The following is a 25,700-nucleotide window of genomic DNA, read 5'->3' on the forward strand; positions in this document are numbered from 1 at the left end:
TGCACAGTCACACTCCGTCAACATTCAGTGACAAGAACTTAATCCTAACCCGACGCGACACCTAAATTGTCTCCGGACCACGCCAGCACGGAAGCCTTGGCGGCGTCTGACGGCAAGTCAATCTGGCCGTATTAATCTCCGCATATCCCCCCCCCTGTCAACTCCACACTTTCCACGCCTGCACCCAAAAAAGGCGGCCGCTGTTTGACGCCACACTAATCCAGCGCCACTCTGTCGTTTTTTTGGCAACTTCCACTCTGTCATCATTACTGACCTCCCCAAACAGCGTCGCCAATCTGGCATTGTGTGATCCAGCCACACTGCTGGCTTCTCGTCAATTTGTACCCCCCCCCCTAACCGTTCTTATCTGCCAACTGCGTTCCCGACGTAAGCTCTAATATCCTGCCTGCCACTTGCCACCATGCCAGCTTTGGAGTCTTCGCCAAATAAACTTCAGGCAATATGCCAATGCATCCCCCCCCCCCCTTCCTTGTTTCTTTCTATCTTTAAGACTCCCGTATTAAGATTGTCAATCATCTGCGGCCGTTTGGACGCCTCCGCATTCAACACCTGTCGAATATGTCACTAAGTATCATTTAAAAGAAGAGTCGAAATGGTTTCTAGGTATATCAGAGTCTGAACCACGAGCTACAGAGACACGTAAGCGTCCAAGACACCTTGCAGCAGTGCAAGACTTGGCTGATGTCCGCCTCCCAGGAGCCAGAACCTCCTGCACTGACCCCTCTTGGCCTGGAGGAGGCACTACAACAGGTCAGGGTCACACATTTTTTTATTGAATGAAGTCTCTCTGGTAGGTTGCGTCACCGTTGTATGACTTTTTTTTTTTTTTTTTTTAGGTGAAGCAGGAGCGGGCTCTCCAAGAGCAGGCCAGTACTTACCTCCAGCTGGTGTGCTCCACTTGCGACCTCTCACTTCTTCGAGTGCAGGAGGTCGCGACGGACATCCAGCAGGTCAAACTACAGGTTAGTGGCTATTGATGAAAAAATTATGAAGACATCTGGTAGCTGATTCAAATGATCTTCCTTTCATGTTTGTTTTGTGCGTAGATTGAGGACCGCATGATGGTCTGCGAGGAGGTCGCAGAGAGCTGGAGGGACGTCGAGGAGCACAAGACTGATCTTGAAGTGCGGCTTAGGGAGACTGAGCAGGAACTTGAGAATCTCATCAGGTGTCCCGCAGAGCTTGAGCCCAGAATTGCACAGAACCAGTTGGACAAAGCTCAGGTGTGCATTTTAAAAAAAAAACTATTTGTGGAAGAGTGTGACATTTTTGACACCTTCAAAACATTCACCATCCAACTTTCCCAGGAGTTCCTCCAGCAGGTGAGGGAAAGGCAGTCGGAGGTGAGCCGCTTGATGGAGGCCATTGAGCGGCTGGCGGATGGACAGATCAGCGGCGCCATGAAGGAGGCGAAGAAGATACGCAGCATCTGGATTGAGATGGGCCAGCGCGCCGAGGAGCTGGAGGCGGAGCGAGGAGAGGACATGCAGCGAAGCGGCGAGTACCAGGAGAGCGTGGCTGCTGTCGAGGAGCTTTTCCATCAAGTGTCCAGGGAGTGGGACTATCTCGCCAGGTCGTTGTTGTGGAACGTCGTCAACATTTATGTCAGTGTGAGAACTTTTTTTTTTAATGAAACATTCCTTCTGTGTTTGCACAGGGCTGACACTGAAAGTACAAAGGAGCACCTGGAAGCTCTGAGGAAGTTGTCCGGCGATCTCGTGGAGCAACGTGCGACACTTGAAGATCTCCGCGAGCAGAAACAAGCCATCCTGCCTCGAATAAATTTGCTGGACAAGGAACTGGTCAAACAACAGGTAAAATTGCTCCAATAGGATCTCATTTAGAAACTTTTTTTTTTTTTTTTTTAATTGGGTTTTCTGGCTTTAGGTGGGTCATCTCGAGCAGCGCTGGGCCCAGCTGGAGTCTCTTATCCAGCAGAAGATCCAGGAGTCCTCACAAACCCTGGAGGATCTGGCGCGGGTGGAAACCCAGCTGAGGGACGCCCGGGAGTGGGTGGAAGAACAACGGCCCACGCTCACCTCAGTGTTGAATACCAGCCCGCCGCCCGACCTGGCTCAGAGTTTTTTATTCGACCATCTGAGCGTATGCGTGGAGCTGGAGGCTCGGCAGCAGCTGCTGGCTCAGGCGGTGAGCGAGGCTCAGGCCGTGGCGTCCAGGCTGGGGCTCAGCGAGAGGAAATGCCTGCAGGAGCTTGTCGAGCGAGCCCAGACTGAAGTGGAGGCGCTGGAGGCTCGGGTCACCCAAAGGAGGAAGTACCTCAGCAAGGTACGCTGCTTCTTCCTCAAATAATTTCTCCTTTGCCTCATCTCAAATTGTTTTCTCTAGGCCTTCACGGAACGGACGCAGTATCTTCAGGGTCTTTCCCGAGCACTCTCGTGGGTAGAACGACAGGAGAGCAAGGCCCTGATAGATGACCACATTGCGCTCCTCCCGGAAGATCTGGCAAAAGAGGCGGCAGCGTGTCGGAGCATCCAAAGCGGACTTCGGGCTTATCAGAGGGAGCTGGCGTCTCTCTGGGTTCAAGGTCGGGAGCTGGAGAGGGACGCCACGGACAAAGAGCGAGGAGAAACTATGAGCAGGCTCCAGGAGCTTCAGGCGGCCTTTGAAACGGCCCTACAGAGAACCGGCCAGCGTGTCACAATCTTGGAAAAGGCCTCGATATCCAGGAAGTACTTCCAGGTCGACCTGAACAAAACCTGCCGGTGGCTCAGGCGAGCGGAAGCCGTCACCTTCCCCGAAATCAACTTCGGCGACATCGAGGACAGCTCGGAATTACAAGAGCATCTGTCCGCCTTTCAAAAAGTCCTGGAAGGAGCGTCGGAGAACGAGAACCTCCTTTTGATCGTGCAGAGGATAGGTCAGGAGATCCTTCCCACTCTCAACGAGATCGACCACTGCTACTTGGACGAGCGGCTCAACGCACTCCCGCAACAGTACAACGGCATCCTGGCCTTGGCCAAAGAGAAGAAAGACAGGCTCCAGCAACTCATCCTGGACAGGAAGGAATTGGGCACTTTTTTGGAGGCGACTCGAAGCACAGTGGAGAGACTACAGGAGCGATTTGACAATCTGGAGAAGATGACTATCAGTCCGAAAGAGGAGGAGCTTGTTTGCTTCATGGACGACTATCGCAAACTAGGGCAAAGTTTAGCGCACGTCGGCAGCGCCGTGAGAGAAGTTCGTGGTAGAAACGAGGCTTTTCTCTGTTTGGGCCACACATACGGAGCTGAAGAAACACGTCAGCTGGTTCGGCTTCACACCGAGTTGTCAAGCGGAACCGAGAAGGCTCTTCAACGTTTGGACGAGGCCTCGAAAGCATTAGCGGAACATAAGAAACGACGGAAAAGTTTCGACCAGCAACTTACGTCCGCCAAAGACAATCTGATGACGATCAAGTCGGACAAAAAAAAGAATGTCATTGATAAAATCGCGTCTCTTTATGCCTTACTCCAATGTCTGGACGGTTTTTCCTCCCAAGCCAAAGAATGTAGCCAACAAATCGAAGTTCTCGACTTGAGGTTTGACTCCGCCTCCTTGCGGGAAATGACTGAATCGCTCCAATCTTTACGCTCCGATGTGAAACGCTGCGTGGAAGAAAGCCAAAAAGACCTCACGCAATCCGAAGCCTTCGACGAGGAATTGGAAAAGATCTCCGAATGGCTGCGCGCTGTTAGAGACGCTCTGAAGGAACCGCTGAGCGAAACCAAAGTTGAGGAAGTGCTGGAGAAAGTGCGGAAAATGAGAATCACCGAAGAAGAAGCGACTAGTAAATTGAGGGTAATGGAGGCCTTGTCTCATCGAGAAGAACAAAGGATCGGCAAAAATATTCCTCCAGTCCATGTAAAGGAGAAATTTGAGGAGCTGAGGACACTGGGAACTGAAGTTCAAAAAGAAATTGTCAACAAACAGGTAAGACCAGTCTTAATTGTTTTACGATTGCACTTTGCTACCTTAAAGAAGAAATAAATTCTTCTGCACATGGTAGGCGACACTGGATCAAGCTCTCAGTCTGCTCCGGCGCCATCACTCATCACTGCAGTCGCTTCAGAAATGTCTGGATCGCGCAGACGATTTCCTCCAGCGGGCGAACCGAGGCGTGGAACTGGAGCACCACGCCGACTGGACACTCAACCTGGACCAAATCGACAACCAGGACAAGAACTTGGCGGCTGTCTTAGAGGAGATCACGACCCGGGAGCCGATCGCGGGCACTCGGTTGATGAGGGAACTCGGACGAGAAGTTGAAGCCGCTCGATTGAGGAGCACCCGAGTCCGACAGCAGATGGAGGCCTGCAGAGAAGTTCATGAAAGGTTCTCCTTTATTCATCTGTCCCTTTTTAGTCCATTTACTGTCAATCCAAATTTCTCATGATCACATTTTTTTTTTTTAGATGTGCAATTCTCTGGGCCTCATTCCGACACGAGAGAGAGAGGCTTGTCGAACAGATGAACGACTCCGAGAACAAGATGGCCGCCTTTGCCACGGCGAAAGCAGACAGTCTCCAGCAGGCGGAAGACAAGTGTGGTAAATACAAGGTAGGAGAGACACAGAGATATTAAATGTTAGCTGTTTTTTAAAAAATTTTTAGATATATATTCTCCTGCCACAGTCTCTGGTAACTCAAGTCGACGTGCAAGAGTTAGCCCTCAACGCTTTGAAGGAGAAGGCGAGCGAGTTAGAGCGGCTCCTCGCCAAGTCCGACGCAACCGTTATGGCTCGAGTGCTCTCGTCGCTATGGCAACGCTGGAGTAGGCTTCGCGATGTGGCCAGGACCCAAGAGAGGGCGCTGGAGGACACTGCGCGGGAATGGAGAAACTTCACAGAGAAGGTATGGAAGATAATGGAGGCTTGTTACTGATTCAGGTCAGACAAGATATCTGTTTTATCCGCTCCGCAGATGGATAAAGTACGATCCGTCTCGACGGACCTTCACGGTCGCATCCCAGACAGCACCGTGGAGAAGGCGGCCACCAGGGCGGCGCTCCAGACCCTCCTGGAGTACCATGACTCCTTCGTACTGGAGGTGGAGAGGGAGCAGTCTATCCTGGCTCTGCTGAGGCGGCATATTCACAGCCTCAGAGGAGATGAGGAGGAGGAGGAAAAGTTGCAGAGCAAGATGGAAAATGGCCAGCAGGAAACGCAATGCTTGCAAGAGATCAAGCGCACGCGTGAAGAATACGACAGGTAGGCGATGCTTTGAAATGTTGGATTTTACATCTCCGTAGATAAAAATGTTCCCCTCCTTTGCCTTTTCAAGCCTTGTTTCTCAGGTTCGGGCCAGCAGGGTGCAAGTTCAACAGGAGTTGCGAGAACGAGAGGAGGTGGAGAGGGAGCTGGGCTTGGTCAAAGGTTGGATTCAAGACACCCGCGGCTTGCTCCTGAGTCCCACCGCCGACCTCGACACGCTGTTGCAAGAGTTGGAGGTGCTCGCAAATGACAACGCGTGAGCGTAAGATCTCCGTCTGACCTCCGGGTCTCGTCGCAGAGCGCCCACGGCGGGGTCATCAGCAGACGTCAGAGCGTGGAGCGCATGACCGAGATGCAGCAGTCCAAGTACCACCAGCTCCAGGCGGCTTTGCCCTCGGAGCTCAGTATGCAGCTTGCTGAGGTGACCCTGGCTCTGGGCTCGGCCGAAGACCAGGTGAGCGCCAAAACACGTTATTCGAATTCCTTCCATTAATCCCCCGGTGTCTTTCTGCTCCAGGTCCAAGCCAGAGAACGCGAGGTGCATCAGACGCGGGACGTGAAGGAGGACTTCAGCTGCAGACTGAAGGACATCGAGAGCAAACTGAAGAGCATCACGTTGAGATTGGATATCAAGAGGGCCAGTCTGAAGGAGGCCAAAGAGGAGAACAGGGTAATCAACCTGACTGATTGAATAATTAGCAAGCAATTAACCCCCCCCCTTAAATCAGCTATCCATTGAGCAGATGTTTAGGTTAATGAAGGTCGAAATGTCCTCCATTTTGTCGGAGTGTGATAATCGTATTTGCGGCCATCTTGAGCTGCAAAAAAAAAAAAAAAAAGTCACAAAATGCTAACGTTTCCTCCCCAGATACTCCGCGAGGAGTGCGAGTGCTGCGCTCACACCCTTGCCGAGCTGGCGGCGGCCGTGCAGGAATTTGGCGAGCAGAACCCCCTGCTGTGCAAGCAGCTAGGCGACGTGGTGGCACAAATGGCCAAAGAGCAGCGCCGTGCCACGCAGCAGGTCCAGGACAGGAGCAATAGACTTAAAAAGGTCAGACATTCAACAACAGTTTGCCATTATTAATTACCACCAGAAGGAGGCGCCAAATAAAATTCCCTATGCCTTTAAAGATGATTCTGATGTCTTTCATTTGAATTAATTCTCCGTTCTTGTCTATGTTATATAACCCTGAGCAGGCAGAGAAGCAAATGGCGGAATATCAAAGCGTGAAGGTATTTATTTTGAGCTGGGCCGAAAAAGCCGAGACTCTGGTCTGCGGTAACGTCGTCTGGAGTCCACTCTCACAACTACAAGAGCAAATTCGAGCATATCAGGTGAGTTTTTTTTTTTTACAAGTTGACCTTATTAATATCCCCCCCCCATTTTTCTTTTTATTTTATTTACACTTTTTAAATTGCTATCTTGGTTTCGAAGAAATCCTAGTTGTGAATGTACCTTTTGCTGACAGTGCAATCAAATCCATTCTGATTGCGATTCTAATTGAAACCACTTATCTCTTTTCCAAAACAAAGACTTCATCCTGTCTCAACAGAACAACACAATTGTGCCACTAATTGGAGTCTCGTCCTCTAATTTTGAGCTGAATGTCAGCCCCAACTATTCAGCACCCTTAATTAGTACCATTTGACAGTCTCCTCCCTTTCTCTCATGTAAATTACGCTTTGGCGTTGATAGCTGTTGCTGAGGGAGTGTCGAGGTCTCCATGGCGACCTGGAGGCCCTGGCGGAGTGGGAGGCCCAGTTGGGGGACGTGCTGGCGACCAAAGGGTGGAGTCAGCAGGTGAAGCACCTCAGCAGACGTACGGAGGAGCTGCAGCTAGCTGTTAAGACTCGCCTGCAGAGTCTGCAGGATGCCGTTAAGGTAAAGAAATAGCTGCACCGTGTCAACACTGCCGTCGTGTGGCGATTGTCGGTATTGCATGACTCACGATTGACTACAGTAATCTGGTGCCTGCGGCAGGCAAGGCAGTCACGTTCCACAAATCTGTCATGGGTACAAGTCACTGTTTACATTTGCTTGTAGCACGAGGCTGCAGACAAGCCACATTTGACTCACTTCTGTCCATCATTCCTGAACAAGGTCAACACGGACTCATCAGACCATCTGACCACTTTTCCATTTTTTTTTTATCCTTAGCAAACAAAAGTTGCTATGCCAACAATGAAATGAAAAGCTTTTAATTGATGGTTATACAAAGACGTCACGCAACCAGTCGGTCCTCTTTTGTGTCTTCTCATTTTCTAATTAGCTATCACTTTCTATTCCGTAATCCTAATCATATTTGGTATTTCTCAGGACATATCGCATTTGGAGACCGAGGTGAAGAATCTCCACGCCGCAGTGGACCAAGTCCAAGTCACCCTGGCCTCCCCCGATCTCAACAGGCTCAGTCTAAGAGAGCAACTCACACAGAGACAAGTAAAATCAACGCACGATAACACATTGTTTTTTTTTTTTGAATACACATTGGACCTTCCCCCCCATTTCAGCGTTTGCTGGCCGAGATGGACGGCTTCAAGCGACAGGTGGCGGCCGTGCAGAGGTGTCAGAGTGCCCTCCGGCTTCCGGAGGAGGTGGTGGCCAGTCTGACTCTCTGCCGTACAGCGCAAAGCTTGCAGCAGGAAACCAGCCAACTGCAGCACACTACCATCCAGCAGTGTAACATCCTGCAGGTCAATTCCACTCAGTAATCATGCATTAAAAAAAAAACATCATCATTCATTATAATTATCTCCTAAGTATTTTTTTTCCCATGTTCTAGTAACAATCTGTGTCAGGACTATCTGGGTTTTCTTCTGAGCCCTTTCCCGACTCCTATTATCCACCAATCCTCCGGTTCTGGGCTTATTTACCTTTAAGCTCCTTGTAGTGAAGCTTAGTCATTAGAGGATGGGTCCTAAGTGACTAGAGAGGACAAACAACTTGGTTGTGAAAATGATATGGAAAAAAAAAAATGTCTGCCATGTCTTGTTCAGGAGGCCGTGGTGCAGTATGAACAGTATGAGCTGGAGGTGAAGAAGCTCCAGAGGTTAATAGAAGAAGCCCACCGTATCGTTCAGGACCGGCCTGTCTGCACCAGCAACATTCAGGAACTTCAGGCACAGATCCACCACCATGAGGTCAGTGGAGATGAAATGTGATGTATCTCAATCAGGGCAACCTCAAAAAGGAGACAAACAGGATGTGGATTTCCTGCACGATTCAGTTCGTGTATATGTACAGGAAATGGTAAATATTTGCAGTTTCTTGGCCAAGCTAGTCTTTATGAAGCTGTTCATTTTGATTAGCAAAGATGGTGGGCCTGGCCCGCAGATATTTTGACTTTTATCTCATGCAGCTGACTCATGTTCGCTGCTTCGAGCCAAGTGCACCGCTATTGGAGCCTAACTTTGCGCACTTGGGAAATGACGCGGCGATTTGTTCCCCCCCCGCTGCGGAGATTCAAAACACGAGGCGGGGAAGCTCTCGTTCCTGGAAGCCAGTTCCTTTTTGATGTTATTTTTCTTACCACTGAAATCTCTCCATCACGACGTCGGCCGTTGGCCTCTTAAGCCGAGCGCCTCTCTTCTACCGCTGGCCTAGTTAGTCACGTGACCTGATTATTTGTGCGTTGACCATCTGCGGCGCTCGGGGTCGAGGAGTTAAGGGGAGGGGGGGGGGGTGAATGGCCCCGCCATTCGCGCTCATACCACAGCTGAAACCTGACACCATCTTTGTCAGTCCTCCCAAACAGGGAGTGTTTCCTCGCCTGCTCCCTTTTGTCAGAAGGAATCTGCCCTGAGGATTGGCAGAGGAGTTTTCTAAAAGAAAAAAAAGGGGGATGACATCACTTCCTGTTTGCCCCTTTTTTTTTGAGTTGTAAGGAATTTTGAATTCAACATCTTTCTCTCGCCGTCTCGCTCAAACAAACATCCTTCCTGTTAGCCCGAGCGCCCGCTCTGAGTCATACGCCCGTTCTGGCTTCCGATTGGCTTAGAGGAACAGAGGAGAGAGAGAGAGAGAGAGAGACCGAGAGAGAGAGAGAGAGAGAGAGAGAGAGAGAGAGAGAGAGACGGAGCTGTCGTCTGTCTATGCGAGCGCTATGAAAAGCAGAGGCTGGCTGGGAAAGGGAGGAGAATGCTCCGTACAAACCGGCGTCTGATTCAGCATGCGGCCGAGTTGGCGAGCTTTTCAGCGTTAACCGTCAAGTAGCGCCCCACCCTCGTCTGACCCCCCGCGGGCGGGCGGCTTCTGTGTCGCCGTGGGCTATGTTGTGACAGGAGCTGGCCCAGAAGATCCGAGGCTACCAGGAGCAGATCGCCTCGCTCCATTCCAAGTGCAAGATGCTGACGGTGAAGGCCAAACACGCCACCATGCTGCTGACGGTCAGCGAGGCCGACGGACTCTCGGACGAGCTGAGCGACGACGACATGCACGGCGCCGGAGTAGCCGGCGACAAGCAGCTTCCTGCGCACCCCTCGGTCGTCATGGTGAGTGGACGAGGTCCCGCATGCATCTTGTGTGTGTGTGTGCGTGTGCGTGTTTGTGTGTGTCATGGCATCTTCGACATGACAACTTAATTGTTCACTGTTTTGCTATGTTACTGAAAAAGTGCAGCAAAACAACAAATAGTGTGTCGTGGGGACTTTCTTCAAACTATCTACAACTTCGATATTTTATCGACATCACTTTTAAAAGAGCTGTGTGCAAATTTTGGGCGTTTTACATTTATTTTCAGTGCATTCCAAAAAATATTTAAAAGTATTTTATTATTATATATAGAATTTAATTATTTCTCATACATCATTAGTCATCCAAATTAAACTTGTCTTGTATAAATGATGTATTTTAAATAGTGTGATTCAGTCTAATATAAAATAATATTTGGAATTTTTCTACTATAATTATGATATATTTATTTTAGCTCAACCACGTCCACTGTAGTACAAAAACTCTTGAGTCATACTTGATTCCTTATTTATTTAGCTCAACTACGTCCACTGTAGTACAAAAACTCTTGAGTCATACTTGATTCCTTCCGATGTGTGTGTCTGTGTGTGTGTGTGCACTTTTTATCTCCCATTCATCAGCCTGCTGTGCTTGGAAATCTCACACTACCGTATACGTCTCACATTCCACGTCCTTGTCACTGCTGTCTGCGCTGTGTTGTGCCCGGATACACGATATGACAGCGTGTGTGTGTGTGTGTGTGTGTGTGTGTGTGTGTGTGTGTGTGTGTGTGTGTGTGTGTGTGTGTGTGTATGCTAGTCTTCAAGATCTTTGTTGACATGCAGTTAAGCGCAAAAACTTTGCATGCCGATGTCCTCCGTTGCACCGCATTGCATCATAAAGCCCGGGAATGCGTCCCGGCGTTGAGTTTAGCCACGTTGTTAACAGCCCCCCCCAAAAAAAAAGTCGGCAGCACAGTTTCCACTTCTGTCTCGCTACTCATACAAACAACTGGGTCACTTCTAGGCCAGCAAATGAGGAGGAGTAGAAAGGTATTGTTGACTACAGATTTGTCAAGAGGAGTGGGATTACGAGAGATCCATTACAAGAGCCGCGATGACGTTTGCGTCCCGGCCGCTTTCGAGGCGGCGAAGCCACCAAAAAATGATTTGTGAATTTTCCTGGTGCGATTACGTGCCAGCTGCAACCTGCTCAACCAGCATTCCCGCTTTTGATTTGAAAGCCTATTCTCTCGCTCTTGCTTTCTTTTTTTTTCCTGTTCTCTTACTTTTTTCATTGGGCTTTCTCCTGTCCTATGTTTCCCGTGTTCCCCCTCCCCCCCCCTTGCTTCTTTTGGTGTGGTCAGATGACAGCAGGCCGCTGCCACACGCTCCTCTCCCCCGTGACCGAGGAGTCGGGGGAGGAGGGCACCAACAGCGAGGTCTCCTCTCCCCCTGCCTGCCGCTCCCCCTCCCCTGGGGCTTACGCTGATGCTCCCCTTAACCAGGTACTCCCCCCCACCCCCACCCTCCTCCCCCGCTGAATCCTGCCTGGCCTGCCAGCTCTTCACAACATCACCCTTCACTCTATTTATTCTTTTCAACTCAATTTGCAATATCAAGCTATTCCAGGTCATAAAGCCTCATTCACATCATAAAGCTGATTGAGGAAAATACCAAGATCTGGGCAAAAGGTTGGCGTCTTTGAAGAATCTGGAATTATAAAACATTCCGTTGGCTTTCGCCAAATGATTGCATCGATATTTACACGTCGTGTTGATGACCTAAGCGTTTTGAAATCATGAAAAAACACTTTGTAAGTATTTATCTGAATTTAAAAATGTTCCACTCCTCACTCACTTATCACGCAACAGGGTCGAAGCGGTCTGAGTCGAGCCGCCCTCCAGGAGCTCTACGACCCGTCCGTGGAGACCAGCACGGCCAACCTGGACGACCTACAGAGATCTTGGGAAACGCTCAAGAACGTGGTACGGTTACTTGGACCCGCTTTGAAGCCAGAATGGTTTTTATTCTCTTCGTCGTGCCTTAGATAAGCGAGAAGCAGAAGACTCTGTATGAAGCTTTGGAGCGACAGCAGCACTACCAGGAGTCTCTGCAATCCATTTCCACCAAGATGGAGTCCATCGAGGCGTCCCTCGGTGAAGGCTTGGAGCCAAGCAAGAGCCCCGAGAGCCAGATGGCGACACATCAGGTAAGACTAGATGTCATACTTGATCCGTTTTATTTCTTTTAACCATTCATCCTCACTCAGGCTGTGATGGACGAGATCATGATGCTGCAAGACGAGATCGGCGAGCTGCAGACGTGCTTCTCGGAGGAGCTGTCGGACGGCGACGGCGAGCCCGCCGACCAGCTGGCCTTGCAATCCACCCTCACCGTGCTGGATGAGAGGATGGCCACCATCAGGATGAAGGCCTCCGGGAAACGCCAACTTCTGGAGGTGAGCTGCTTCGCCATCAATCCACACAAATGTGAATATCTGAGGAACATTATTTCTTCCTCGCAGGAGAAGCTCAGCGAGCAGCTGGAGGAGCAACGTCAGGAGCAGGCGCTTCAGCGCTACCACAGCGAGGCCGAGGAGCTGGACCACTGGCTGCTCAGCACCCGCGCCACCCTCAGCACGGCGCTTCACCTCCAAAACGAAGACCTGGACATGGAGGAGCAGCTCATCGACTGCCAGGTGATGTGCTCAACTACTTCATGTATTTAATTCCAGACAGCGTCGTTGCAGCTCTATATATGGTCGCGATATTGTGATTTGACTGTTTCTATGGTAACGTATCACAACAGGAGCTAATATTAGACCAGCTAATGTCGTACATTGTAATTGTTCTTTCTGCGTCCGTCTGCCTCGATCAGTGGGGGGGGGGATAAGCTGATTATTGCTCTCATATGCCCCCCCCCTCCCCTCCTCGTGTGGAATCTTGGTTTAAACCATACACAGACTAGCGTGTAGATTAGCTATACTTTACTGAGATAACAAGAAAAAAAGAAATCCACATTTTTCAAATCTTTTTTTCAATCTTTTTACAGAACATGCTGTTGGAAATCGAGCAGAAGGTGTCGTTTCTGTCCGAGCTGTCGGTGCACAGCGAGAGCTTGCTCCTGGAGGGCCGGGCCGAGACCAAAAGCGAGGCGGAGCAGCTCACCTTCAAACTGCACTCGTTGAAAGACAGCCTGATGGAGCTTCAGCAGATGTTGCAAGACAAGCAGATGGACATACAGGTGAGGGAGGGACCATCGCTAAATGTTTTGCTATTCCAAGCTACTTCATTTTCCACGCCACCCCCCACCCACCCACCCACCACAGGGTTCATTGCAAGAACCGGATGACAGCGAGCCGGACTCGTCGCTCTCGCAGAGCCCCAGCGTGCAGGATTGGCTCTCCCAGGCTCGTTCATCGCGCACACAGCAGCATCACGACAACCTTCTCAGACAAAGAGTGAGAGGCAGACTGCTTTTTTATGCCCTTAGCTTGCACTGTTTCAACCATAATTTGATTTTACTGACTTTTAACACACATTGTCTTTTTTTTTTAGGAGCTGAAGGAGCATGTTGAAGAGCAGAGAAGGTTGCTGAAGTCAGTAGCCAGTGTCGGGGAAGATTTATTAAGTCAACAGATCACAACAAATGGAGACAGGTCAGTTCTTCGACTTATTTTACATTGTATGGATTAAATTTGATTTGAAGATCATTTTTCTTCCTTTCTCGCAGCGAGGTGTCGTCTCTTCCTCTTTTGCTGGAGACCGAGAGCTTGTCTCAAGGGGACCACTTGAGACGTTGGGAGAACCTGAATAAAGATCAGAGCACTAAGCTGCAGCTCTCGCTCAACACATTGGAACAGGATCAGTTCAGCCCGGTACGCACGGACGTGAACGTGTACGTCGTCTTCACGAGTCATCTCTCATGCCGCGCGTGTGCGCAGATCATTCAACGTTCCCGTCTGACCAGTCCCGGCATGGTCTTCCGAGGCGAGTCCGGCAGCCAGGACGCTGGCTCGCCGACAGCTTTATTCGAGGCCTGTAGCCAAGTTCTGGAAAAAATCACCGAAGAGGTAAAGCGATGGCTTTTGCTTCAAAGTGTCACCGTGTGAATCGTCTTTACTCCTCCCGGCAGGCGGAAAGCGGCGACAAGACGCCGTCGCTCTCCTCAGGCGCGACGGCGCTCCAACAGAATCTGTACGCAGCAGTGTCGGCCGCCTCCACCTGGTTGGACGCCGCCGAGAGCGAGATGCTCTCGGGCCCCGTGCTGCTATCTGAAGACACGCAGACGCAGCTAACACATTTCGAGGTAAGAAAGAAGAACGAGGACTCACAGTGAGCAGATTTCACTAAGTATCTCGCCGGGTCATCCTTGCAGAGCACCAATAAAGATCTGAAGGAGATGAGCAGAGAGGTAAACCAGTGCAGAGATCTTCTGGGTGGAGGTGCAGGGAGGCTGTGTGGAGGTGAGGAGCAAGCCTTGATGGAGGACACCCTGGAAGGTCTCCAAGAGAGGATGGGCCTGCTGGAGTCCACCCTTGAACAGAAATGCGACACCATGAGGGACAGGCTCCAAGAGCACGTCAACTTCCAGGTAAGAGAGGAATCTCCAGCAAAAGTGTATGTTTGACTTTGAACACCACTCGGCTCTTCTTTGCACCAGAACGAACTCCGGATGCTGTTCACGGCTTTGAGCGAGAGTAAACACTTGCTGCTACAGAAAATGGCCGCCACAGTAGATAGGCCCGCAGCCAAGCAGATCGAGGTTCGATGCCAACACGTGTAAAATCCGTCGGTGGTACGGAGACCGCTGGTCATGCATGAATGACACGGTCACTTTTTTGCAGACATTCTCGGAAGTGGAGGACAGCCTGAGGGAGTTTGAGCAAAGAGTGACCGAGGTGAAGACCAAAGCCGAAGGAGTCCAATCCGACCGACTCTCCCACCAGGAGCTCCTCAAACTCCACGTAAAGCAAAATAGCACAAAACTAAAAGACGAGTATCGGTGTCACAGCGGTCGTTTTTCACGCAGGACGCGTACGAAGAACTGCTGCTACTGGTGGGCTCCAGAGGCAGCGGCCTGAAGCGAGCCCTAGCCCTCAAGGCTCAGTACGAAGCGGCGCTCCGAGACCTCACCGACCTGGTGGACACGGCCCAGGACAAGATGGCCGCCGACCAGAAAATGACAGTCGCCTCGGTCACCGAAGTCCAAATGCTATTGGACAAACACAAAGTAAGATGTCATTCTTTGGTGGATTAGTTTAACCTCCGTGTTGGTTAACGTTTCATTTGTTTCACCCCTTCAGGAGTTCTTCCAGAGACTCGAATGCCACATGATCCTCACTCAGACCTTCTACAGGAAAGTGTCTGGATTGGTGGCACCGCGGGAAAGCCAGGCCTTAGAGGAGACCATGTCTTTAGCTCACGGTGTCCTCAAACAGGCCCACAGACGGGGAGTGGAGCTGGAGGGCATTCTGGAGGTGAGGATGACTTTCCAAATTTTCATTTCAGAGATGAACATAACCTTGATGACCTTGTCTCTGCCAGTCATGGAGCAGGTTTGTAGAAGACTACCAAGCTCTGTGTAGACAGCTGGAGGTTGTCGAATGCAGCATCCCCACGGTGGGCCTGGTGGAGGAAACCGAGGAGAGACTTTTGGAGAGGATCACTCTCTACCAGGTAAGGCTCTTGGAACATTGGATTTAAGCCCTCAGTCTCATCTTCTGTTCCGTTTCAGCGTCTGAAGGCCAATCTTGCCGAGCATCAGCCCCAACTGTATCAGGTCCTGGAAGAAGGCAAGAGGCTTCTTCTGTCTGTCAGCTGTTCAGACTTGGAGAACCAGTTGACTCAGCTGGGAGAACACTGGCTCTCATCAACCACCAAAGTCAACAAAGAGCTTCACCGTTTCGACTCCACCCTCAAGCACTGGAGCAGGTCTATTTTTGTTTGCTCTCGTCTAGTCAAACAGCTCTCCGACGTTTAACTCACGCGCAAGGTGTGATGTCATCTTACTCGCTAGGTACAAAAGGGAGTCGGGAGAGTTGAGCCACTGGTTGCAGTTGGCTCTGGACAGACTTGAATTTTGGACAACTCAGTCCGTCACCGTGCCTCAGGAGCTGGAGACCGTCAGGGATCACCTCTGTGCCTTCCTGGTAGGTCGCGACGTGAACTCTTGTGTGGGGGCTCATACCTGAGTGTCATTTGGGCTTCACGCAGGAGTTTTCCAAAGAGGTGGACGCCAAGTCGTCTTTGCGTTCCTCCGTCCTGAGCACCGGCAACCAGCTCCTGAGATTGAAGCGGGTGGACACGGCAAGTTTGAGGACAGCCCTAGGCCACGTCGACACGCTGTGGGCTGAGCTTCTCACTCGCATTCCCGTGGTCCAAGAGAAGCTCCATCAGGTCCGCCAGAGAAGATAACGATCCTGTTTCTTTTTCTGATGCCGTCGTAACTCTTTGTTATCTTTTGGCCTTCAGCTGCAGATGGAGAAGCTGGCGTCCCGACACGCCATCGCCGAGCTCATCAGCTGGATCACGCTTATGGAGAACATCATTAACGAAGACCAGGGGCAAATCGCTGGAGCTGTGGGCTCAGAGGTGGTCCAGATCTTCTTGCAAAAGTACAAGGTAAAAAAAAAAAAAAGCGTATTGATGTATTTGTTCTTTCCAGAATGATGTCTTCAAATATCAAATATGAAAATTGCTTTCTTTTTCGCAGGGGTTCCGCATCGACCTGACCTGCAAACAGCTGACGGTGGACTTTGTCAATCAGTCGGTACTGCAGATCAGCAGTCAGGACGTGGAGGGAAAGCGCTGCGAGAAAACCGACTTTGCCGAGCGCCTCGGCGCTATGAACAGACGATGGCAGGTCCTCCAAGGGCTCATCGGCGAAAAGGTAAGTCACTTTTTGGCCTCGTCTTTCAACAGACACTGACTCGTCTGTTTTTGGATTATTATTTTTTTAGATTCAACATTTAGAAGGACTTTTAGAAAGTTGGCTAGAGCACGAGAACGGAGTACAAGCCTTAAAAACATGGCTGACACTACAAGAGGAGAAACTGAAGAAGCGACACAGGATAGAAGATGTTGCATCGGTGCAGAACGCACTGAAAGATTGTCAGGTAAGAATTGAATTGCTGTTACCACAATTTCCCCAAATAGTGGGACACTTTATAACAACCACAATTGTCACTCTTCCAGGAGTTAGAGGAACTTGTGAAAGAAAAAGAGAAGGATCTAGAGAAGGCTGAGGAACGTGGTAAAGCTCTCATTCGGGATAAGAAAGAAGAAGCCTGCGTTGGTGTCACAGAGACCCTCAAAGGTCTCAACCAATCCTGGGCTCATTTGAAGCACATGGTAAGTCAACTTCTCCATAAAAATAAAAAAAATTCAGACTCTAATCAAGTGTTGCTCCCACAGATAAGTCAGATGAAGGTGAGCCTGCGCTCGGTGCTGGAAGAATGGACCTTATACAGGCGTGTTGCGGAGGAGATCGACGGGCACCTGATGGAGGGCAGGTACTGCGTGTTCCGGCTTCCCCTCATAAGTGGCTCTCTGGAGGCTGTGCAGCAGCAGGTGGAGAATCTGGAGGTGAGTGCTGCACATGCTAAAAAAAAAAAAAGTAAGGTGGCGCCATCTGGTGGACAAAGCATCTGTTTTGATGTGTCACCTAGAACCTGCAAGAGGAGATGGACAAGCAGGAGAGCAGCCTACTCAAGTTTGGATCTGTAACCCAACAGCTCCTCACCGAATGTCACCCGTGCGTGGCGGAAACACTCAACAGAGCAATGCGGGATGTCAACAGGAGGTAAAAAGAAAATAATAATCTCAATGGGAGGTGAAATCCCAAACGATGACATCATTTCCGTCAGGTGGAACGACCTATTGGAGCAGATCTCGGAGCAGTTGAGGAGCAGTAAGGCTTTGCTGGGGCTGTGGCAGAAATACACGCAATTATTCGCCACCTGTACGAAAGCGGTGGAGAAGCAGGAGGAGCGTGCCGACCGCCTGCTCAAGAGCGCCACCGACAGGGACATCACAGACGAGGAGAGCAACGCCTGGATCAAGGACTGCGACGTGAGTACAAGGAGAAGAAATATTGGAACTTTGTCTGGGGGCTCAACTTTAAATTTTTTTTTTTTTTTCAATACCCGGTAATGATTCTGAAAATAAAATTCGGTCGATGTTATGACAGGAATGTCTCGGTGAGCAGGAATCGGTGCAACATTCCTTGCAGCAGCTGCAAACTTTGGGAGAGCAGCTGAAGAACCGAGTGGACGCCTACTCGTTTGCGGCTCTGCATTCCGACCACATGTCCCTGACTTATCGCTTGTCGGCGCTGCCGCACTCGCTACGCAGGCAGCAGGAGGCGCTGCAGGTACGTCGCGAGGAACTCAAATCCTTTTTGATAGCCGTCTTCTTATTTTTTGTTTATCGCGATCGACTAGTGTGGAAGTCGAGCTTGCGAGGGCTTCAGGGACCAATTGGATGCGCTCGTTCAAACGGACGCCGAAGCTGCGCAAGCGTTGAAGGAGTCGGAGCAGCTCGGCTCGCCGGCGCTGAGTGACGTTCAAACGCGGATGGACAAACTGCGGGTCAGACATCTATCCATGCATTTTTTTTTTTTTATTCCTCATTCGGGATGTGAGCCAGCATTGTTGTTGTTCTCAGGTTCCTTTGTCCAAGCTGAGCAGTTTGTCTCCAGACCTGGAACGTGTCAACATGCTCATGTACAGACTCCCGGTCAGCGACGGAGACTTGAAGCGTCTACAGAGGCTGAACCGAGCGTGGGCGTCTCATTCCGCTCTCCTCAGCGAGAGGTTCAGGTACGCCTCTACCCACGTACGTCTCCCGTCTGGTCTTCTCAACTCTGGTATAAAAGAAAAAAAAAAATCCTTTGTGACTCCAGTAAACTTCAGGCGGCGCTGCTCCTGCACCAGACATTCTTACAGAAGTGCGAAGCCTGGATGGACTTCCTGTCTCAGGCGGAGCACAAACTGGCCGCCGAAGTTTCGGGCAACTACCAAAGTCTTCTGGAGCAGCAGCAAGAGCATGAGGTCAGAATTTCTCTTCATGGAAAGGAGGAAGGGAGACAGGAAGTCAGTTTCCCGTCTACAAGGTGTGTTTTTATTCACAGTTGTTCCAGGCTGAGATGTTCAGCCGGCAGCAGATTCTTTACTCCATTATCAGCGATGGGCATAACATGCTGGACCAAGGACAAGTGGCTGATGGGTAAATAGGGCGATGGAAATCTACTCACGTGTTACAATTTTGTCAAATGAATCTTCAACTCCTCCAACAGAGATGACTTCAGTGTGAATCTAGCCTTGCTGGCCAATCAGTGGCAAGGCGTGGTGAGGCGCGCCCAGCAACGCAGGGGCATCATCGACAGTTTGCTCCATCAGTGGCACAGCTACCAGGAGATGTTGGAAAAGCTTCTACGATGGCTTCAGGACGTGTCTCGCGAGCTGGACGCACGTCACCCCGGAGGGGAAACCATCGCTCTGCAGCAGGCCAGGAACCTGCTGGATCAGATACAAGTAGGATGGAAACTAGTCATAGTCCACACATTTATAGGCCAGTCTCTAACCAAACCCGCAACCCATTTCAAACCAACCGTAGACTCCCTTAGTTAACCTTTACCCCCTCGGTCCACCCTCCCTGTCCCTGTTCCTGCAGCTGCGCGAGCGTGTACTCAAGAGGCAGCAGGGCGGCTACATTTTGACGGTGGAAGCCGGAAGGAGCTTACTGCTGTCGGCCGACGGGCAAGCCGAGTCCACGCTGCAGACGGAGCTGATGGAGGTACAGGAGAGGTGGAGACACGCCCACCAACGTCTGGACCAGCAGAGGAAGGAGCTGCACGCTCTGCTCAAGGTTAGGAAGTAGTGGAAGAGCAAATTGGTCCTTTTAATTGGGAAATATTTTGGACCGGGTCTGCTGACTGACTTCTATTTGGCTGCGGCATTCCTTGCCCAAACATGATCCCGTTTCATCCTCGGATAAACCCCCACTTTCTATCCAGGTGCTAAAAATAGCCCGCACCCATTAGAGCGCGGTGTTCCCTGTCGGCTCTTCCGTGCACTCATTTTTTTTTTTTTTTTTTTCTTGCTTTTATGTGCTATTTTCCGCTTAGAATTGGGAGCGATGCGAGGAAGGCATCGACGCCTCGCTGGAGAAGCTGAGGGCCTTTAAGAGGAAGCTGTCGGCGCCGCTGCCAGACCATCACGACGAGTTGCACGGCGAGCAGATGAGATGCAAGGTGAAGATGCTGCACATTATTATTCAGAATCATGCGGCAAAATTATCTTCTTTTTTTTTTTTTTTTTTTTGCTGGTTTTGTGGTAGCAGACACATGACAGTTATTAGCGGTTCCTGGATCTGTGCTCATGTTTGATGCATAACACGTCCTCAGATTGTCTGTGGGGGGAGGAACAGAGAGATAAAAGAGAGAAAGAGGGGGCAGGGTGAAAGAGAGACAAGGAGGAATGGAGCGCAAGCGCAGAGAGCCCAGTGGGGGGGTGGATGCATACATTGATGCAAGGCACACACACAAAAAAAAATTGTCTTCTGCACGCAGGAGCTGGAGAACAGGGTGGAGAGTTGGAACGATGACCTGACTTCCCTGTCCCTCCTGAGAGACACCTTGGTGGGTGTGGTCAGCAGTGATGACATCACGCTACTCCAGGAGCGTCTCCAGCTTCTCCAGTGCCAGTGGGAGGAAGTGTGCCACCAGGTACAGTGTCTTTTTTTTTAATTTAGTTTGAGAAAAACAAATATGGATTATGATATGTTTGTATTGTCAGGTTTCCCTGCGCAGGCAGCAAGTTAGCGAGAAGCTGAACGAGTGGGCTGTGTTCAATGAGAAGAACAAGGAGCTGTGCGAATGGCTCACGCAGATGGAGAGCAAAGTCTCTCAAAACGGAGACATCAGCATCGAGGAGATGATTGAAAAGCTGCGCAAGGTATACACACACACACAAACGCCGACCTCCTCCTTCTCCTCCAAGTCCTCGTGTGTCAACTTACTGTTGATGCCCCACTAGGACTACCAAGAAGAAATTTGCGTGGCCCAGGAGAACAAGCAGCAGCTGCAACTCACGGGAGAACGCTTGGCCCGGGCCAGCCAGGACAGCAAAGCGGCCGACATACAACACAAACTCAATAAAGTCAACGAGCGCTGGACGCACCTTCTCGACCTCATTGCAGCCAGGTGGGTGAAAGTTATGTCAAAAAAAAAAATTGAATTATCAATATATATTTATTTTCTATATTTTAAACAACCTAATATTGTAATTCGATTTAAAATGAAGCAATATGACAAATTATTTCAACAAGAAACAATAATAGTAGTTCATCTAGTATTTTGTCCTTGTGGTGTTGCCGTACCACTTTAGACAACAGCTACGTAGAATGAATGGACTGTGAACTGTCAATGACTGGCGACTTTTCAAACACGTCCAATTTGGACGTTTGTGAAATGCAATTCTGGAATCCCCGCCACCACTTTTCCAGCGCCCGCCGCCATCCGGCTGTCGTCCTCTGGAGAGAATCTGGGGGAGGACACGCTGACCTCACGCAGACAGCTGCGCTCTCGTCTCTCCTTCACTCTAGTGACGCGTCGCAAGGGATATTAACTTTCAAGCTATTACCGCAATTTCTCTCCAGCGCCATTTACTAGTGCAACGCTTTTTGCGCATATCAATTTTCAGCACTTTGCACTGGCGTCACGTTTTTTGTTTTTTGTTTTTGTCTGTGTTGCTTTGCAGCGTATGTTTCTGCCCGCCTCTTTAGCACATGCCGCTGACTGTTAGTCCAGATTTAGAAACGGCAGGACTTGTCACTCTATCCCCACGACACACACTTCTTTTTTTTTTTTTTTTTTAACCTTGGAGCACAACAGTTGATAAGTCACACTTGTGCCACACAAAACAACAGCAGCTGCCCCCCACCCCGCCCCTTCCCTTTCCACTCAACCCAACCTCCTTTACCGTGTACATTCTGGAGGAGAAAGTCCCCACACAAAGACGAAAGAGAAGGCGGTTTGCAAAAACGGCTTTTGGGGGGGAATCTCACACTCCCATGCTTTTGGACTTGGTGACCGAGAAGATGGCAGACAGCCCGGGCGAGGATCTGCCATACTGCGACTGCGATGTGAACAGGCAGGACAAGCTTTTCTGCAGTGTTGTGTTTTTTTATGGTGACTAAATGACAAGTCATCTTTTATTTGTTAGGAAACAATCAGGGATAAGAGTTGTGCCTTTTTTTTTATGCCAGCTTGCAAAAAATATTTGGTGCAATTTTGCTGAGAGTGTATTGCAGACTTTTAGTGCGTTTCTGGATCAAAACAAACATGGATAACTTGGAAAAGAATTTTGTCAGCTGACTGAATTATATTAAATATAATAATATTACTAAGGTATTTTATTAATTGCATACGGTTTTAAGTTGAGAACACAAATGGAAAGTGGCTAGTGAAGGCCATGTGTGACATTTTTGAAATGTCACCGTCACCTTCTAGTTGTGTTGGACACGTGGCGTGTGAGTGTTTGGGGTGTGAGCTGGGGCCACCAGCAGCTTGTTCACATTGTTTTGGTTGTCCCATCGCAAATGTGAAAGTATTCATTGACCTTGTCATTGAAATGGAATCAAATAAGATGAGTTTGGCTTTCTGTCTTCAGGTTGAAGAAGTTGCGGGAGACCTTAGTGGCTGTGCAGCATTTGGAGACAAACATGAGCAGTCTGCGCTCTTGGCTGGCTCACATCGAGTCCGAGCTTTCCAGGCCCATTGTCTACGACACGTGTGACGAGCAGGAGATCCACAGGAAGCTCAACCAGCAGCAGGTAAGACGCAAATCGAGACGGTGGAGATGGTTCTACGTATGTCACAATTACTTCCCCCCCCCCTCATCCAGGAGCTGCAGAAGGACATCGAGAAGCACAGCACGGGCGTTGCGTCCGTGTTGAACCTGTGCGAGGTCCTGCTTCACGACTGCGACGCCTGCTCCACCGAGACCGAGTGCGATTCCATCCAGCAGGCCACCAGGGGCCTGGATCGACGCTGGAGGAACATCTGCGCCATGTCCATGGAGAGGAGGCTCAAGTCGGTGTCGTGAATGAGTTTGCGCGGGAATCCGATCGACCGTTAAATTAATCCTGGATTGTTTCTGTGCAGGATTGAGGAGACTTGGAGGTTGTGGCATAAGTTTTTGGACGACTACTCCCGCTTTGAGGAATGGTTGAAGACTTCGGAGAGAACATCAGCTACGCCTAATTCTTCTGGTGTCCTCTATACTGTTGCGAAAGAGGAACTCAAGAAGTTTGAGGTGGGTTTACGTGTATGATTGTGTTAAATGTGCAAATCGGGCGATCGGGATTTAGGTTAGTGTTATAAATCAAGTTTCTTTGCGTGTTATGGAAACTTCACGATGGAGGAAACATTAAAGGCTCATGTTACACAAACTCGTCTGAGCCGGTCTGCTCAGCTGCGGCAGTCCGTCACACTGGTGCTGTCCGACCTGGCCCGTTGCCATCCGTCATGTTTGTGGCTGAGCTTGGGCGTTTTTTTTTTTCCCAATGCTCAAGTGTGGAAATTAAATTGTAAAAAAAAAAAATTATTGATTTGTGTGGGCAGGCTTTCCAACGGCAAGTGCAGGAGTGCTTGACTCAGCTGGAGCTGATCAATAAACAGTACCGCCGCTTGGCCCGTGAGAACCGAACCGACGTGTCCTGCCGTCTCAGGGAGATGATGCATGATGGGAACAAGAGGTGGGACAACCTGCAAAAGAGGGTGGCCGCCATCCTACGCCGTCTCAAGGTAATGACCGCACGCTAAAAGTAGTTAGTCTAGGTTTAGCTAGCTCCGCTTAGCAAAATGTTCCCCGTAGCACTTCATCAACCAGCGTGAGGAGTTTGAGACGGCTCGAGACAGCATCCTGGTGTGGTTGACCGAGATGGACCTTCAGCTCACCAACATCGAGCACTTCTCCGAGTGCGACGTACAAGCCAAGATGAAACAACTCCAGGTAGCCGCAAAACGTTCGCGGCTTCTCCCCGGGGACGTCGATGGCCAAACGTTTGCGTTTGCTTCAGGCATTCCAGCAGGAGATCAATTTGAACACCAGCAAGATCGAGTTAGTGTTCAAGCAGGGCGACGCTCTGATCAAGAAGAGCGAACCCCTGGATGCCGCTGTGATCGAAGAAGAGCTGGAGGAGCTTCAGAGGTACTACCAGGAAGTCTTTGGACGCGTCAACAGATACTACAAGAAGCTGACGCGTTTGCCCGTGAGTGCGCTCAACACACACAAATGAGCAATTCCAAACGTGAACCGCAGTGGAAACCGTTTTTTTTCCATTCGTTTCCCAGCTGGTGGACGACGAGCTGGATGCTTCCGACACGGAGGACGGCGCCGACATATGCGAGCTGCAGTGGTGCGGCGACCTCACGCCTCCTCGCACCTCCAGTCGCCAGGCCTCAGCGCCAGCCACCCTCATTCGGGCGGAGCGCTCGGGTCGGGACACTCCGGCCAGCGTGGACTCGATCCCGTTGGAGTGGGACCACGATTACGACCTGAGCCGGGGTCTGGAGAGCCCGGGTGGGCGCAACCAAAGCGGAATGAGCCGAGGGCACGAGGACGAGGAGTATCTTCGGACGGATACTGCAGTACTCTCAGGTTAGTCTTTTTAGTGCGTCATGTAATTACAGCGTGCGACAACAGAGGGCGCTCAAGCACATGAAGTTTGTTTCACATGTTCTTTTGACATTGAAATGATCATGAATGATCAAGACCCAATGCACTAGACCAACACCTCCACAGCTGGAAGAGCTTCTGCTACCCACAAACCGAATGCTTTGTTTTTCCTCTTCAGACGTAGTTATTCCCGAGAGTCCCGAGGCCTATATAAAACTGACTGAGAACACATTGAAATCATCTTCCGGTAGGAACCGCAGGAACTGAGCGGGAAATGTCGCAGCATGTGTCAGGAGCGAGCACGCCACCAGCTTCATACTAAATCGAGCTTCTCTAACAGCCGCCCTTCATGGGCCAGCACGCCAGCTGCACGTCTTATCCGTCCATCTATCCATCAATCCATCCATCCATCCATCCATCCATCCATCCATCCATCCATCCATCCATCCATCCATCCATCCACAGTCATGTCCATCAGCATGTTGAGAAGAATCCATATTTTGCATGTTGATGGTCCACACCTAGTCACCACGTTTAACCGGCCATTTCCGACTAATGCACGCATCCTGTCTTGTCTCCAGCATGCCCGACAACAACATACTCGCCCAGTTCGGGATTTCTCACCCTCTTGTGTTTTGTGCGCAGGCGACCCGGGACAACTGGAGGCCAGCCTCAGACAGCTGGACCAGGCTCTGGACGCATCACGTTACCAGCTGCAGGCCAGAGAGGACGCCGCCAGCCGCTCAAGCCCCGACGCTGATTCCACATACATGGGCTATGTGAGTCGTTGCTACGTGCTAGCGTTTCATTGCAGAGAAAAAAAAATGTTTTTTATGTTTAAATTTATTATCGCTGATGCAGATGCGCCTAATGGGAGAGTGTCGCGGCAGCATAGACGCGGTGAAGAGAGCTGAGGGAGAGCTCACCGAGGATGAAGATGAAATGCCGGGACTCACCAACCTGACCGGTACTGACAGTCAGAATGCAGGTTGGTCTCTTTTTGGTAACAGACAGCCCATTATTTGTTCTACAAGCAAATCCAGAGCTGTGTTTTCTTCCACGCAGGCGTGATTGAGCGCTGGGAGCTGCTTGAAGCTCAGACTTTGAGCGACAAGCACAAGCAGAACCTCCAGCAGTGGCAGCAACTCATCTCGGACCTGCAGACCATGCGGGCCTGGCTGGGTCGCTGTGAGGCCGAACTGGGCCAGCTGCGAGGCCTGGAGCTTGGCACGGATATCCACGCCATCCAGCAGAGGATCAAGAAGCTCAGGGTTAGTCGTCAAGCATCCCTCAGAAACTCTTCTTTCTTCAACTTTTTTTTTTTTTTCTGTCCCT

General features: G+C 50.3%; 1 protein-coding gene and 1 long non-coding RNA gene across 10 annotated transcripts in view; one reads left to right on the top strand and one right to left on the bottom strand.

Moving 5' to 3' along the window:
* Window positions 1–25,700, top strand: part of syne1a (spectrin repeat containing, nuclear envelope 1a) — a 77,309-nt gene that overhangs the window by 47,452 nt on the left and 4,157 nt on the right. For 6 of the 9 annotated variants that reach the window (XM_085936938.1, XM_085936941.1, XM_085936943.1 and 3 more), the window contains 69 exons: window positions 625–771; window positions 858–983; window positions 1,068–1,244; window positions 1,329–1,594; window positions 1,679–1,835; window positions 1,909–2,307; window positions 2,368–3,951; window positions 4,028–4,353; window positions 4,434–4,578; window positions 4,653–4,871; window positions 4,941–5,227; window positions 5,301–5,466; window positions 5,529–5,684; window positions 5,748–5,900; window positions 6,099–6,281; window positions 6,428–6,565; window positions 6,927–7,112; window positions 7,548–7,670; window positions 7,742–7,924; window positions 8,228–8,371; window positions 9,512–9,721; window positions 11,554–11,667; window positions 11,730–11,891; window positions 11,952–12,140; window positions 12,207–12,380; window positions 12,734–12,925; window positions 13,011–13,142; window positions 13,240–13,340; window positions 13,415–13,559; window positions 13,626–13,754; window positions 13,817–13,990; window positions 14,060–14,275; window positions 14,345–14,446; window positions 14,529–14,648; window positions 14,714–14,914; window positions 14,988–15,161; window positions 15,229–15,360; window positions 15,419–15,615; window positions 15,701–15,833; window positions 15,898–16,080; window positions 16,156–16,305; window positions 16,397–16,573; window positions 16,644–16,799; window positions 16,879–17,034; window positions 17,098–17,268; window positions 17,352–17,485; window positions 17,550–17,754; window positions 17,873–18,055; window positions 18,126–18,272; window positions 18,349–18,503; window positions 18,587–18,734; window positions 18,815–18,909; window positions 18,980–19,217; window positions 19,357–19,551; window positions 19,811–19,936; window positions 20,255–20,410; window positions 20,481–20,639; window positions 20,721–20,887; window positions 22,356–22,518; window positions 22,590–22,777; window positions 22,850–23,000; window positions 23,309–23,491; window positions 23,562–23,699; window positions 23,767–23,958; window positions 24,041–24,347; window positions 24,544–24,612; window positions 25,011–25,144; window positions 25,227–25,353; window positions 25,431–25,636. In XM_085936938.1, coding sequence (XP_085793064.1) covers window positions 625–771; window positions 858–983; window positions 1,068–1,244; window positions 1,329–1,594; window positions 1,679–1,835; window positions 1,909–2,307; window positions 2,368–3,951; window positions 4,028–4,353; window positions 4,434–4,578; window positions 4,653–4,871; window positions 4,941–5,227; window positions 5,301–5,466; window positions 5,529–5,684; window positions 5,748–5,900; window positions 6,099–6,281; window positions 6,428–6,565; window positions 6,927–7,112; window positions 7,548–7,670; window positions 7,742–7,924; window positions 8,228–8,371; window positions 9,512–9,721; window positions 11,554–11,667; window positions 11,730–11,891; window positions 11,952–12,140; window positions 12,207–12,380; window positions 12,734–12,925; window positions 13,011–13,142; window positions 13,240–13,340; window positions 13,415–13,559; window positions 13,626–13,754; window positions 13,817–13,990; window positions 14,060–14,275; window positions 14,345–14,446; window positions 14,529–14,648; window positions 14,714–14,914; window positions 14,988–15,161; window positions 15,229–15,360; window positions 15,419–15,615; window positions 15,701–15,833; window positions 15,898–16,080; window positions 16,156–16,305; window positions 16,397–16,573; window positions 16,644–16,799; window positions 16,879–17,034; window positions 17,098–17,268; window positions 17,352–17,485; window positions 17,550–17,754; window positions 17,873–18,055; window positions 18,126–18,272; window positions 18,349–18,503; window positions 18,587–18,734; window positions 18,815–18,909; window positions 18,980–19,217; window positions 19,357–19,551; window positions 19,811–19,936; window positions 20,255–20,410; window positions 20,481–20,639; window positions 20,721–20,887; window positions 22,356–22,518; window positions 22,590–22,777; window positions 22,850–23,000; window positions 23,309–23,491; window positions 23,562–23,699; window positions 23,767–23,958; window positions 24,041–24,347; window positions 24,544–24,612; window positions 25,011–25,144; window positions 25,227–25,353; window positions 25,431–25,636 — 13,221 coding nt within the window. The other 3 variants (XM_085936946.1, XM_085936942.1, XM_085936945.1) reach the window with 3 other exon arrangements.
* Window positions 7,442–8,848, bottom strand: LOC147042412 (uncharacterized). Its single transcript, XR_015068826.1, has 3 exons — window positions 8,761–8,848; window positions 8,300–8,412; window positions 7,442–7,918 (listed from the first exon to the last, which is right to left on the bottom strand). It is a non-coding gene; the product is annotated as an uncharacterized LOC147042412 (long non-coding RNA).

This window comes from Syngnathus leptorhynchus, chromosome 18 (assembly GCF_054491065.1).
Source record: "Syngnathus leptorhynchus isolate UIUO chromosome 18, UIUO_Slep, whole genome shotgun sequence".
NCBI lineage: Eukaryota > Metazoa > Chordata > Actinopteri > Syngnathiformes > Syngnathidae > Syngnathus > Syngnathus leptorhynchus.